Raw genomic sequence first — 13,929 nt, forward strand, 5'->3', positions numbered from 1 at the left:
ATGCAATGAGAATATGGGGAGGGTTGCCATTCGGACTTTGAATTAATTGTAGGGCTAAGGAAAATTATGTGTGAACATACTGAAAACTTGACAAAGCTAACAAAAACAATATTAGAGGGGGAGCGGTTAGTTTCACAAAAATTTAATGTAAAATAATTCATCATTTCCTGGCCATTCTAGCATTTTAGGACAGTTAACCAATTTATTTTTATGTGTATTTTTCTTTAAGGAAGGATCTATTTTTTGTTTGTTTGTTTTAGATGCTTGTATGTGGCTTACAGAGGTATTTTGTTGGAGGGGGAGGGGGGCTTGCCACTCGAACTTAGTGTTATTGTTAGGGTTAAAGAGTGTTTTAGGAGGAGACTTGCCACACATAATTTGGATTAGAGGTGAAGTTAAGAGAGCTTTTTTTCAAAGAGAGCGTTCATCACTCATATTTACTGTTAGCGGTTCATAATTATTGGCTTTTGAAAATGTTATGGATTAAATTTGGAATATCACATTACTATTAAATATGTAAACTTATGTAAATAAGGATGTGAAACTTTACAAGAATTAGGACAAACAGACAATAATAATTTCTAACTGCTTTTAAAATTTCAAGAATATTGATATAGATTTTGAGGGTTTGTATTACTATACACATAGATTCGAAAAAGTTATCAAAAAACAAATATATAACAAATAAATGTTATCAAAAGCAAGTTACTTTTCTACCTAACTGGATAATTTTTTAGTGTTTTTATTCAATGTAACATGTTTATTCAGCTTGAAACAGTATTTACCGATGTTTTTAAAATGGCGCCCGACTCTCTTGAAACGGTAAGTTTGGGGAAAAGAGTTAAAAATAAAAAAGTAGACAAAATACTGCTAGAAACTCGCTCAATATATGTTACCGTGACATGGGCTGACATATATTCGGTGAGTTTTTAACAGTATTTTGTATACTTTTTTTTATTTTTAACCCCTTTTCTCAAACTTACCATGTCAAAGAGAGTCGGGCCGGGCACCAGTTTAAATTTTCCAATACATCGGTAAACACTGTACGTTTTTCGAGCTGAATAAACATGTTACATTGAATAAAAACACTAGAAAATTATTCAGTTAGGTAGAAAAGTAACTTATCTTGCCTTTGATAACATTTATTTGTTATGTATTTGTTTTTTGAGAACTTTTTCGAATCTATGTATAAACGGGATTTTGATACTTATTTTGGTTTTGAAAAAAAACATTTGTGGCTGTTCGCAGTAAAACATTGTTTTAATTCGTTGTTCAAAACTAATTTAAAGAATAAAAGTGCATGCAAGCTATATATCTACAAAAGTTTATTTTGTTTTTTTAACTATGTTTTTAAATTTGACGAGAAATGTGAGAAATTGCAACAGATTCATAATGCCGAATTGGTTGGGATTGTTGTTATTATACATTCTGAAAACCGAATAGTTCTAAACTAATGTTATTCTGATAACAATAGCTCTAATTAAAACATAAGAACATTTATATTCATATTTTCATGTTTTTCTTAATTCGTTCTTGAATAAAAATTAAAGAACGCGTGTTGTTTACACTGTACTATCGCTGATTCTACAGGCTGGAGCTGCTGCTGCTGCTTACTAACTTCATTTGACCAAATTCGAGAAATAGAAACAATTTTTTTTTTGGGTAGGTCCTTTTAAATTATCAATTACCGCGGTCCTACTCAACATAAAATAATACTTTTAATTGATAAAGATAGTAAAAAGATTGATTTACTTACTACTGGGTGTCCGAAGAATTTTTTTTTCAAAATGTTCGATACTCGTCATATTAAAGTCTTATTTTTAACACGACAAAAAAAGAAATGGTCAAAAATATTTCGGACACTTGACAGTATTAAGATTAACACCTCTTCTGATTGGTTTCCAAATTTCATGACGAAATTCTTCATACAATCACGGTACGGACCTTTAGAAAACAGAGGAGGTCATTACAAAACCTTACCAAAAACGCCATTTTATGACGTTCACATTTTTATCACTTTATTTGCTTAAAACTCTTAAAATATATAATGTACATTCATATTTATTAATTCATTTGAAAGTATATTCATTTCCGAACAAAACAGTAGTAATTTGAAGACTTGAAGTGCTTTGGTTTAAAAAATATGGCTATTTTAGTAGAACTACCTTGAAATCTGTGATTATCCAAAGCGTTTTTTCGTCCGTGTGTATTACTAGTTACAGTATCTATTTTTTCTCATATTTGTTTTCATAAATATATTACAATATTAAAAAATAAAAACTATTTGGTGATAGCTTTCTAAAAATAAATATTTCTTGACAATGAATTACCAATGTGTGGATGGTTATAATGATGGTGTTGGTTGGTTGGTTGTTTTGTTTTACGGCATATCAACCCTTTTCAGGTTATTTAACGCCAAATATGGTGATTTTGAAGAACGATTTTTTAATATAGTATATTCGTTTTTTAAGTTGTATTCTATTTAAACCATAACAGGTCGTATTCTATTTAACCCATAACATGTACTACCACTCCGGGTCAGAGTGGACCTGGGAGCAATGGCAATTAAAGGGTGGCTCCACACTCCCTAAGGCCTGCAAGCTGGGGCCTCACCATCAGATATAGTTTAAGGTCATATCCAGGACCATAATAATGGTGTGATATTTAGAAGTCAAATTATTGTTGTTTAATAACGTACATATTTTTCTTGAAATGAATAAAATTTTATTTATAATATGGATCATCATCTCTAAACACTTTATTTCTGATTAAATATCCTAAAAAACAGAATTTGATTATCCTTGCTAAGATACCACATATGATCAAGTCAGATAACTCGTATTTATTTTTAATCCAGGTTTCCAAGTAGACCTGCTAATTTATATATATGCATGTGCTGTTACTTGTGCAAACTTGCAACTTAGTTTTAAAATAACCAGATTGTTACTGACCTGAAATACAATATAATGAGAGAATGTGTGTTTGATACAACGCACAACATATTCTGTCTCTTGTTCTGTTAATTCCACTGGTGTTGTTGAAGACTTAAACAATGGGCCAAGGTTACTAAATTCAGGAATGAGTGACAGTTGTTCTGGAAAATAAAAGAAAAGCAATGAAAACACTGCCACTAAAATAAAATCAGAAGCATAAGTGATGTTTGCTTATATATCAGACAAGTTGCAGGCATCAGTGCTCATCATTTACTAAATCTCAAACATCAAATGAAATTAGTGTTGCTAATAATTTTTTCTTCCCAGCTTTTTCAAATATCTTATTCCTTTAATGACAAAAACTTTTGCAGGCTTTTCTATATTGCCAGACCTGTTGATAGTGACTGATACATAAAAGTTGTCTTCTTTTCTGATGCTATTCACTAGTTTTAGCAGTGTTGCAAACTTGTTTGTCTTTGTATATTCAGTCTGCAATATTCTCATCGTCCTTAAATAGCACTTACTATTTACTATTTTGGTACTTGTGCATTTAACGAACCAGACGTAACTCAGTATTTGCTCGGCTTTGTCCGACGCATGACGTCAACAGCCGGATAAAATCGAGCGTTGCCGATTAAGCAGACGAGAATTTCGCTATCAATTGGAAGAGTGTCACAACTCAAGAAACGCTTATTTAAAGAGAGTTTAAAAAAAAAATTGTTTTAAAAAGATAACTGACGAAATAATAATGAATATTACAAACCTTGTGGACCAGCTCCAGACCCCAGAGGCTGCACTAAACTTTTGCCAGCAACGGAAATTGTTGGCAGAAGAGAAAAGGTGTTTACATTTTGGCCAGGATTGTGTACTTGCAAAGAGAACAAGCCTTTCCGACGTTTACGGTTGGAGGTGTAACATGTCGTTGATGGACCTCCATTAGGATTGGGACCTTCTTCTCAAAATCCCGACTAACCATACCATCGCATGTATAATAAAAATATACTTATGGGCGTTCGAGATGGCATCTACAAAAAATCTCCATCGCGAATGTGGGTTACGTTCTCGCCACACAATTGTGGATTGGAAAAATTTCCTGCGTGATATATGCAGGGACTATTTTCTTAGGAATCCCCGGCAGATTGGAGGCCCAGGCCATACGGTAGAAATCGACGAGTCCGTTTTTAACCGCAGAAAACACAACGTCGGCAGACTTCTGACACCGGTCTGGATACGACCCCGCCGAAAAGGAGGGTTTCTTGGTCACTGTACCAAATAGGAACGCCGAAACCCTCCTTTCACTAATAAATAAAAAGAAATCCTTGTTTCTGGCGAAAAAAAAATGTACAAATAAGCCTTGTTCCTCCCCCCCCCCCATGCTTTTTATTGCCCTTTTTTTTTAGACTTTTTCCATTTATTTGACATAAAGAGTTGCAAAAAAAAAAAAAAAAAAAATATATTAACTTTTACGTGTTTAAGACATAGACAATGTTTTTTTATGTTAAAAATTGAAAAAAAAAAACAGTTCAGACAAAAAAAAAGTTTCCTATTATTTAACAAAAAAAACTTGTTTTATATGTATTTATTTTGAAAACAGAAGACAATTTCAAACAATAATAATAAAAAAAAAAAAAAAACAAATGAACGGTAAGTTTTTGCTTTTTACTTATTTAATTTTTTTTATGTTTCTACATTTTACAATTTCATTGTACAGTTATTTTGTTGTAGCGTTGTTTTTATTTTATCGCCAATGCTCGGTTTTATTCGGCTGTTGACGTCATGCGCCGGACAAAGCAGAGCAAATGCTGAGTTACGTCTGGTTCGTTAAATGCACAAGTACCACTATTTTAAAGATGGGCTATCCCAATATCTTTTTTTAATGCTGTCATCTCTTTTGTCATAGGGATAATTCATGATTTCTTACAACTTGAGATGTTTAATTTTTAATGAAAATAACAAAAAGCCCCCCCCCCCAAGAAAAAAAACAAAAAAACTTTGCATCCACAGTTATAGAAATTTTCCATTTTTAGCAGGTTTTATTGATGCTTATGCACTCATTTTTTTTTTTATTAATTCCATTAGGAATTTTGGGAAATTCTTGAGATTACTTTTTTTTGTATATTTTTTTTATTTTCTTAGCTGGAGATGTCCGAGACATTAAAATATGGTCTCAAAAGTTTTGAGAAGAACAATGATTCATGTGTTCTTATGTTTTCCTTCATCACCCTTAATCCCCACTCACTTTGGAACCCTTCATGGGAAGTGCCAGAAGGAAACCCATTCACCCTAGCTTTGGTGGAACAATGACCGTCCGTTTTCATTCGATTTTGCTTTTTGGGTTTTGTAAAAAAAATATGTCAGGGATGTCACAGTCAATGTTTATTTTCACTCTAATCCATTGACCTTCAACCACTGCTTTCCACCATATTTTTTAATATGAATGAAATATTAATGGTGGGTTTTATATGGTTGGGTTTGACATAACCAGCTGACTGATGGAATCGGGCTTCTCTCTAGTGCAGGAGGTAAGAGGTAAAGTGAAGTATTCCAGTGTGCATATTTGCTTTCCTGAGTTATGAACTGATCAGCCACCAACCAGGATCATATCCATAATGAACCATGGCAAACTGTTGGCTCCATTTAAAAACAAAAACAAAAAAAAAATGAAGAGATAAAGAAAAGAAAAAAGCGAAAAATTGTTTGTTTTTAGTTTTGCAGATGGAAAGAAAAAAAACAAAAAACAATAACATCAACGTTTAGTGCAATTTAGTCAGGAAGCTGATATTTTTAGAGACTCTGATCTTATAGCAACAATCATCCTTGAGGATAATTCAAAAAAGATCCATAAGGTTGATTCGAAAAGAACACAGTGTCAGATTGAAGAATCTAAAATATTGCTCAGAAAGACATCAGGTAAAATTCTTATAGTGAGAAAAGATCAAGAAAAATAAAATGCTTAATCAGAGCTAATAAGCTTACAGAATACACAAATGGATGGCCAAAAATTTTCATAATCAAGAAAAAATACTTAAGAAAAAATAAGAAAAAAATCATGTAACATAACAAAATTGAATCATTCGAAACAGCGAATCATTCGAAACAGCGAATCATTCGAAACAGCGAATCAGTCGAAACAGCGAATCAGTCGAAACAGCGAATCAGTCGAAACAGCGAATCAGTCGAAACAGCGAATCAGTCGAAACAGCGAATCAGTCGAAACAGCGAATCAGTCGAAACAGCGAATCAGTCGAAACAGCGAATCAGTCGAAACAGCGAATCAGTCGAAACAGCGAATCAGTCGAAACAGCGAATCAGTCGAAACAGCGAATCAGTCGAAACAGCGAATCAGTCGAAACAGCGAATCAGTCGAAACAGCGAATCAGTCGAAACAGCGAATCAGTCGAAACAGCGAATCAGTCGAAACAGCGAATCAGTCGAAACAGCGAATCAGTCGAAACAGCGAATCAGTCGAAACAGCGAATCAGTCGAAACAGCGAATCAGTCGAAACAGCGAATCAGTCGAAACAGCGAATCAGTCGAAACAGCGAATCAGTCGAAACAGCGAATCAGTCGAAACAGCGAATCAGTCGAAACAGCGAATCAGTCGAAACAGCGAATCAGTCGAAACAGCGAATCAGTCGAAACAGCGAATCAGTCGAAACAGCGAATCAGTCGAAACAGCGAATCAGTCGAAACAGCGAATCAGTCGAAACAGCGAATCAGTCGAAACAGCGAATCAGTCGAAACAGCGAATCAGTCGAAACAGCGAATCAGTCGAAACAGCGAATCAGTCGAAACAGCGAATCAGTCGAAACAGCGAATCAGTCGAAACAGCGAATCAGTCGAAACAGCGAATCAGTCGAAACAGCGAATCAGTCGAAACAGCGAATCATTCGAAACAGCGAATCATTCGAAACAGCGAATCATTCGAAACAGCGAATCATTCGAAACAGCGAATCATTCGAAACAAAGATTCCATTAAAAAGGAGTTATGTGTTACCCAAAAACAACAGCACCAACCTCAACGTTTGCTGTAGATTTCCTTTCTTCAGTCTTTTGTTCTGGTTGTTTCGTGACTAATACCCACACTCCACTAGGAAACACAGACTACATAGTGGTATCAGTTGACATCACATTTAAATCCCAATCTCAAGGTGAAGAACCATTACTCAAAACAACAAGCTACTACAACAGGGCTGAGTGGGAAACCATTAGAGAACACATCCGAGATGCCCCATGGACCAATATCTTCTCTCTTCCTACTGAACAGTATGCCAATGAGACGATTGAATGGTGCAAAGCGGGCATTGAAGCACATGTTCCCACACGGAAGTACTATAGCAAGCCCCACTCAGCCCCCATGGTTCACTGCAGATTGTGCAACTGCCATTGCACAAAGACAGCATGCATTCTGCCAGTTTGTATGTCATAAGTCAAATACAAATAGGCAAAATCCGTAGATGCTAGAAATCATTGTAAGAGTGAAATAGCAACAGTCAAAAGAAAGCATGCTGAAATAATCAGGGAACGCATTGAATTGCAAAAGATAGGAACTTGTGACTAGTCAAATTTCCTTATGTTGACTGAAGCCACATTAGATGATGTAAAAATCACCCCTACTCATGTCCGCAATATCATAAAAAACTTAGTCACCTCTAAAGCGTGTTGGCCTGATCTCATCCCTGCATTACTAATTAAAAAATGTTCAGCTGAGCTAGTCCCCATACTTTCCAAGCTCTACAATAAATACTTTGCTGAATCTTGCTTCCCATAGAACTGGAAGATAGCCTCCGTAGTACCAGTGTACAAGAATTCTGGTGAAAGAACAGACCCTCTCAATTATTGTTCCATTAGTCTCCTCCCACTCTTCACTAAAATCTTTGATACCTTAATCAAGCACTAGTTCACCACCTCGCAAAAGCAAATCTCTCTGACAAACAGTATGGATTCAGGCAATACTGCAGATATTTTAACATTCATCTCTGAACGCATTTACCATGTACTGGATAAGGCGGGTGAAGCCAGGGCTGTAGCCCTTGATATACCCAAGGCCTTTGACAAAGTCTGGCATAAAGGGCTGCTAATGAAAATTAAATCATATGGTATAACTGGACGTATACTAAATATAATTAGATTCTTCTTAGACAATAGAAGCATACAGGTTGTTATTGACGGACGTACATCCAAGCAGCATAATATTAATGTGGGAGTGCCTCAGGGGTCAATCCTTGGACCATTATTATTCCTGATATTCATAAACGACATCCCTGATAATATTGTGTCCGAGATGGGTATATTTACTGATGATACAACGCTCTATAATATGCACGAGGGAAGAACAGATGTACATAAATCTAAGACAAAGGCAAAATTGTTAGAAAATAGTGGAATGAGGCCGCAAATGGATGATAATATTTAATGCTAGTAAAACTAAGCTACTCTCCTTTAACAATTACAAGACGCCTCTCCAACTGCCTATATCCATGACAAATAGCATCCTACCCGACTATTCTACTTTCAAACTTCTTGACCTAGCATTTGCGGGCAATATGAACTGGAAGAGATACATAGAGGACACTGCAAAGAAGGTGGGTTTCCTCTATCGAGCTAGAAGACTACTCACGCCTGAGAGTATCTTGTACCTTTACAAGGCCACCATTCACCCATGCATGGAGTATTGTTGCCATATCTGAACTGATGCATCTACCACTAGTTTCTCCCTCTTAGATAAAGTCCAAAAAAGAGATTTCAATCTAATCGGTCCCACTTAATCAACTAAGCTCCAGGCTCTGTCTCATCGCCGCAATGCTGCATCAATCACTGTGTCTGTTTTACAAATATTTTAATGGAATGTGTTCTGATGAACATATTTCATTTGTACCCCCTCGACGTACATATCCCCGACAAACCCGCTTAGCAGTAAGATCTCACACCTTCACTGTTGTTGTCCCTAAATGCCAGAAAGCTTTCTATTCTAATAGTTTCTTCCCTCGACCAGCTAGACTTTGGAATTCCCTTCCTGCTGCCTGCTTCCCTGGCTGTACTGATATGCAGAAGTTTAAATGTAACAAACAAATATCTTTTGAATCTTTCCTAGACATGGCCCCAAATAGTAGCCTCTTATGTCCAAGTGGCAATATGCTTTGTAAGGGGTGAACATGAGTAGGAGAAAAAAAAAAGAAAGAAAAAAAAAGAAAGAAAAAAAAAAGAAAGAAAAAAAAAAGAAAAAAAAAGAAAGAAAAAAAAAGAAAGAAAAAAAAAGAAAGAAAAAAAAAGAAAGAAAAAAAAAGAAAGAAAAAAAAAGAAAGAAAAAAAAAGAAAGAAAAAAAAAGAAAGAAAAAAAAAGAAAAAAAAAAAGAAAAAAAAAAGAAAGAAAAAAAAAAGAAAGAAAAAAAAAAGAAAGAAAAAAAAAAGAAAGAAAAAAAAAAAAGAATAAGAAATCCGTTTTCAAAATGGATTGTTGAAACATTTGGACTATGCCTACTGGCCTCTTTGAAAACTTCAATGCATCAGCAATTCTTGGAAAACTATCATGAATGACATGCTCAAGAAGCTTCATGTGAATAATACCACTCTGTAAGAAACATTTGTATAACTGAATCACTATAGGAAAAGGATTTCACATTTTTCTGGCAAAGGAAGAGCTGAAATGAACAATCATGGGCCTAGAAATATCACTATATAAAACCTACAAAACCTTGTTTGTTATCAGGATTCAAAAAAGTATATTGAAATTAAAAAAAAAAAAAATGCCTTTTTATATAATTATAAAAAAAAAGGCAGAATTACTAGTCATAATACTTAGAATGATAGAAACTGAACATCTTTTTAAAGCCATGTAGCAAGAAAAAGAAAAAAGGTATGTGATATACTACATTAACACTTTTAGATTATTTAATGCTGAAATTGTAAATGATTCATTGAATACAAGTTACTATTTTACTAATAGTGGGAGAGGCTTGTTCGTATCTTTCCCAATGGTATTATAATGCAAGTAAATATATATACATACACCGTGGATTTGAACTGTTTATCATATTCCATAATCTGTGTTCATATCAAGTGGTTCAATAATGAAATGAAAATACTTACCAGCGTAGATATCTTGTCTGGATGAGGCCACTTTATCAGCTGGTTTGGGGCTGATAGTCTCACCTGGTTCCATTACTGAAAAAAAGTCAGAATTTCTCTTGTTGAAAGCAAATTTAAACAGAATTCTAGAATTAAAAAAAAGTATTAAAAATACATATATTGGTTTGCCAATACTTGAAAAATTCTATATTGTTAATGCCCTAAAAATATCCAAGTTAGGACAATTATCTGATTATCATACTGTTAAAAGATTTTCATTATTTTGAATGATACACTGATCAGAGTTAGAGAACGCCCTTCCCCCTAAAAAAAAAAAAAATAAATGAAATAAAATTTTAATGGTAATTTTTTTGTGTTTTACATACATTATCCTCTTTTCTTTTTTGTAGACATCACAAGTTCTTGAAAAGGCAGGGTGTTCCTCATGACAGTTTGCATATTTTATATTTTTACACTCACTCTGTATGGTTTAGATCATGTTCACACTTCCCACACACTTGGTGTCCTCTACAAATATCTTTGTGAAAACCAAATTTCTTACATTTAAAACGTTGCAGGGAAACTGGTATAAATTTCTCTACCCTTTCTATTGTACAACCAATCCTGATATCTTCTGGTATTGATAGTTTATCAAAGGTGAGTATATACGTATGTCTATATAGTTTCGTTGTTTTGTCTGATGATAATTCTCATATTCTTTAACATCCATTTGTTTCAATTTCTTCTAGTGTTGCTAATGAAAGCTCTCTGCTTCTTATAACACCTTTTGAGGTATTTAATCTAGCATGTGAATATGCTTTGCATTTGATATTGTAGAATGTATTAATTTTGAGCAAATTTTATGCATGTTTCTTTATTTGAATTCCACTAGCAGATTGCCATTTAAAATATTTTAAAAACACTTTTGGATTTTATCTACTTGATATTACTTTTTCCATCAGAAAAGAGGATAATTTGTCTAGTTTAAATTCATCCAGTGATTCAATAAGAATAAATTTTCAGTTTCAGATTTGGATTTTTTAAAAGAGGAAGCCATGATCGAGTTTTGATTTTCATTGATCCTATGCTCCACCACCTACCACGAAGTTTAACTACGGCTGAGAATGAACCAAGGGAGTAATCCATTTGCCTTAGCCGAGATGGGGATACAATGCCAATATACTTGTGCCAAGAAAAAAATCCAATTCTCTGCCAAATTCTGGGTTTTGTTTTGCTCAATAGACAGGAGTCATCAGTTGACTCTCAGTCCCTGCTTTCTAGCTCACATAAAGGGTTGGGAAGTGTTCCACAAGAGCAGATCAGATAATACGGTTGGGAGAAAAATATTTATATATAAGTTAGGGCATGTCAAGACCAGCCGATTGATCGGATCAAGCCCCATTCAACTGCCCATCAGACTAAGTAAGAGCCAAAGTGGTGTGTTGCAAGCCATTAACCACAGTGTTGCCAGATCAATGACTGTTCAACCACCAGGATTCTGTCCTGACACTTTATGAGTTGCCACCTACAGCTAACAGGAGGCCTCAGTCAAAGGGTCTATCCCCTCTACTGAAGTGCAGCCTGTATATTCTACAACCCCAGCTGAGAAAGTGGGCCCTAGGAGAACATGGAAAGAAATCGAGTAGGACCATGGATAGTGGCAAATGGACACAGTCAACCTCCTTAATTGTGATCATTGGAGACCTAACAATAACTGAACAGTGTTGAACTTCTTGTCAAAGAGAATATAGATGATAAATGTAGATAGTGAAGAAATTGCTCATTCACTGAAAATAGTAACCTAACTAAAGTAGCCTGGTAAAAAAAACAAAATAAAAAAATGCTTGGGTGTAAAAAGAAAAAAGGTTACCTGTTCTTTGTTCTACCAAAGGTTGAGTCTCTAGTGGGACAGTCTTCATATCAAATGCGGTTTCTGAAGAGTCATTGTTGGTATATTGATGCAGAGCTCTTTCCAACCCAACAACAGACACCTGTAAACCTAGACAAAGAAATAAAATAAAAATATCAAGTTGAAATTTTAAACTTTGCAAAAGAAATAAAATAAAAATATCAAGTTGAAATTTTAAACTTTGCAAAAGAAATAAAATAAAAATATCAAGTTGAAATTTTAAACTTTGCAAAAGAAATAAAATAAAAATATCAAGTTGAAATTTTAAACTTTGAAAAAAAAAAAGGTTTCAACAAAAGCAGTGAAAATGTTACCTTCCACTTTACATGACTCCTTTAAAATTTTATACTTAGTCATCTTTGAATTTACAAGTTTTAAAAGGCGATTTACATTTCTTATCAATTATTTTTGTTATGTAAACAGAAGGAAATTGTTTCTCTTGATCTTCTACCAGTATAGTATGCATTTTACTGAATAAATATATATATATATATATATATATATTCACTCATATGTTCAATTCCATTTAAATTCTAACATTACTCTTCTTATAAAAAGATCTTACTAAAAGTGAATACACTTATTTTTAGCATCCTTTTTACAATTGAAATTTGGCAACCCATGCCGCTTAAAGCATTTATGAAAGTTTCTACAACACAGTTTCTCAAGGCGACCTATAATAGTAGGGCTCCAGAACTCATTAACTGTAAGTTTTCTTTTCTTTAGATTAGTTGTCTTACCTAAGAATTGTAGTCTACTAGTCCAAAGCTGGGAATATGGATCCACACCTTTCCCAAGGGTATTAGTGATGCAATAAACTCAACATAACTCTGCATATAGTTCACAGAGTTATTATCACTTATAACTACTTATCTGCATTTATCATTGCACAAAGGATTTAGTGTTAGTTTTTTTTACTTTTTTTTTTATTTAGGATGAATTTTATTTTATCTTCTATAGCAAATTCCTGTTACTAGTTTCATTAAGACAGATAGTTGCACAAAGAGATGATGAGAGTGAATGTACTCTCATTCTAACGACAGTGCAAACTCTAGTGGTAAAGGAAAACCCAAACTAATATGCTTTAGTTGAATGACCAACGGTATTCATATTTTATATGCTAATTGCCTGTTGACCCTACAAGTGAGTCAATACATCCTTTACCAAACAATTGTTTTTTTTATTCTGCTAGGTAACTGGTAACCTTTCTCACAAATAAAATCTTGCAATGGTAATAAGGAAATTTGTTCAATCATTAATAAACTGATGATGCAACAGAAAGAAATAGATTGTTTTGTTTTTATTATAAACAGATAATTACTCTGGTTATATATATCTGATTTTGGACAACTGATTTTAACAAATTGTTATTGTCATTATAATCAACTGGTGGTTGGAATTTTGATAATTCTTTTAATAAAATATCTTTCTTTCTACTTACCATTGAGAATATAAGCAGAGTTCAAAGCCTTTTGGTACTGTTTAAGGACATTTACATAGAATGTTGCACGGTCCCTAACTTCATCATCTGTATCAAGCTGACATCTGGATTTAAAACAGAAAAATGGTTTCGTCTTATGTATTTTAGTTGAAAACAATTCATCCAGAAAAGATAAGATAAGGAAAATTATATTAAACGCAGATGTAAAACATTATTTCCTTTACTTCAAGTGGAGATTGGGTATAGTTGTACAAGGTAAAATGCCAAACTGCTGATAACGCAGCTGAACTTTGTATCTTGTTACACTGATAAGTCGTTAAATGAGGAAACAACTGTTTGTGAATGATTATAATAGGATTATAACAAAACTGTCAAAAAAAGTTATGAGTATTGCCATACTAAAAGTCGTAATCGTGTACAAATTTACAAACTTGACTTATATAGAGGAACTAGCAGACCACCCAGTGTTGCCCAATTGTAAAATACACATAAATATATTTTAATTCATACAGAAACTGAGACATGTGCATGTGAATATTGTTTTTTCTAAACAGTTCACTACTTGTAAGTAAAAGATA

The 13,929-nt window shown here is 33.8% G+C and overlaps 1 protein-coding gene across 5 annotated transcripts in view; it reads right to left on the reverse strand.

Annotated features, from left to right (window-relative positions):
- LOC145249669 (coatomer subunit gamma-2-like) overlaps nt 1–13,929 on the reverse strand; it is a 344,043-nt gene that overhangs the window by 113,025 nt on the left and 217,089 nt on the right. For all 5 annotated transcript variants that reach the window (XM_080111454.1, XM_080111455.1, XM_080111456.1 and 2 more), the window contains 4 exons: nt 13,352–13,455; nt 11,872–12,000; nt 10,023–10,097; nt 2,952–3,094 (listed from right to left, as the gene is read on the reverse strand). In XM_080111454.1, the coding sequence (XP_079967580.1) occupies nt 2,952–3,094; nt 10,023–10,097; nt 11,872–12,000; nt 13,352–13,455 (451 nt within the window). The remainder of the gene's footprint in view (nt 1–2,951; nt 3,095–10,022; nt 10,098–11,871; nt 12,001–13,351; nt 13,456–13,929) is intronic.

Source organism: Euprymna scolopes, chromosome 28 (assembly GCF_053919585.1).
Source record: "Euprymna scolopes isolate OS-2025 chromosome 28, ASM5391958v1, whole genome shotgun sequence".
NCBI classification, from domain to species: domain Eukaryota; kingdom Metazoa; phylum Mollusca; class Cephalopoda; order Sepiida; family Sepiolidae; genus Euprymna; species Euprymna scolopes.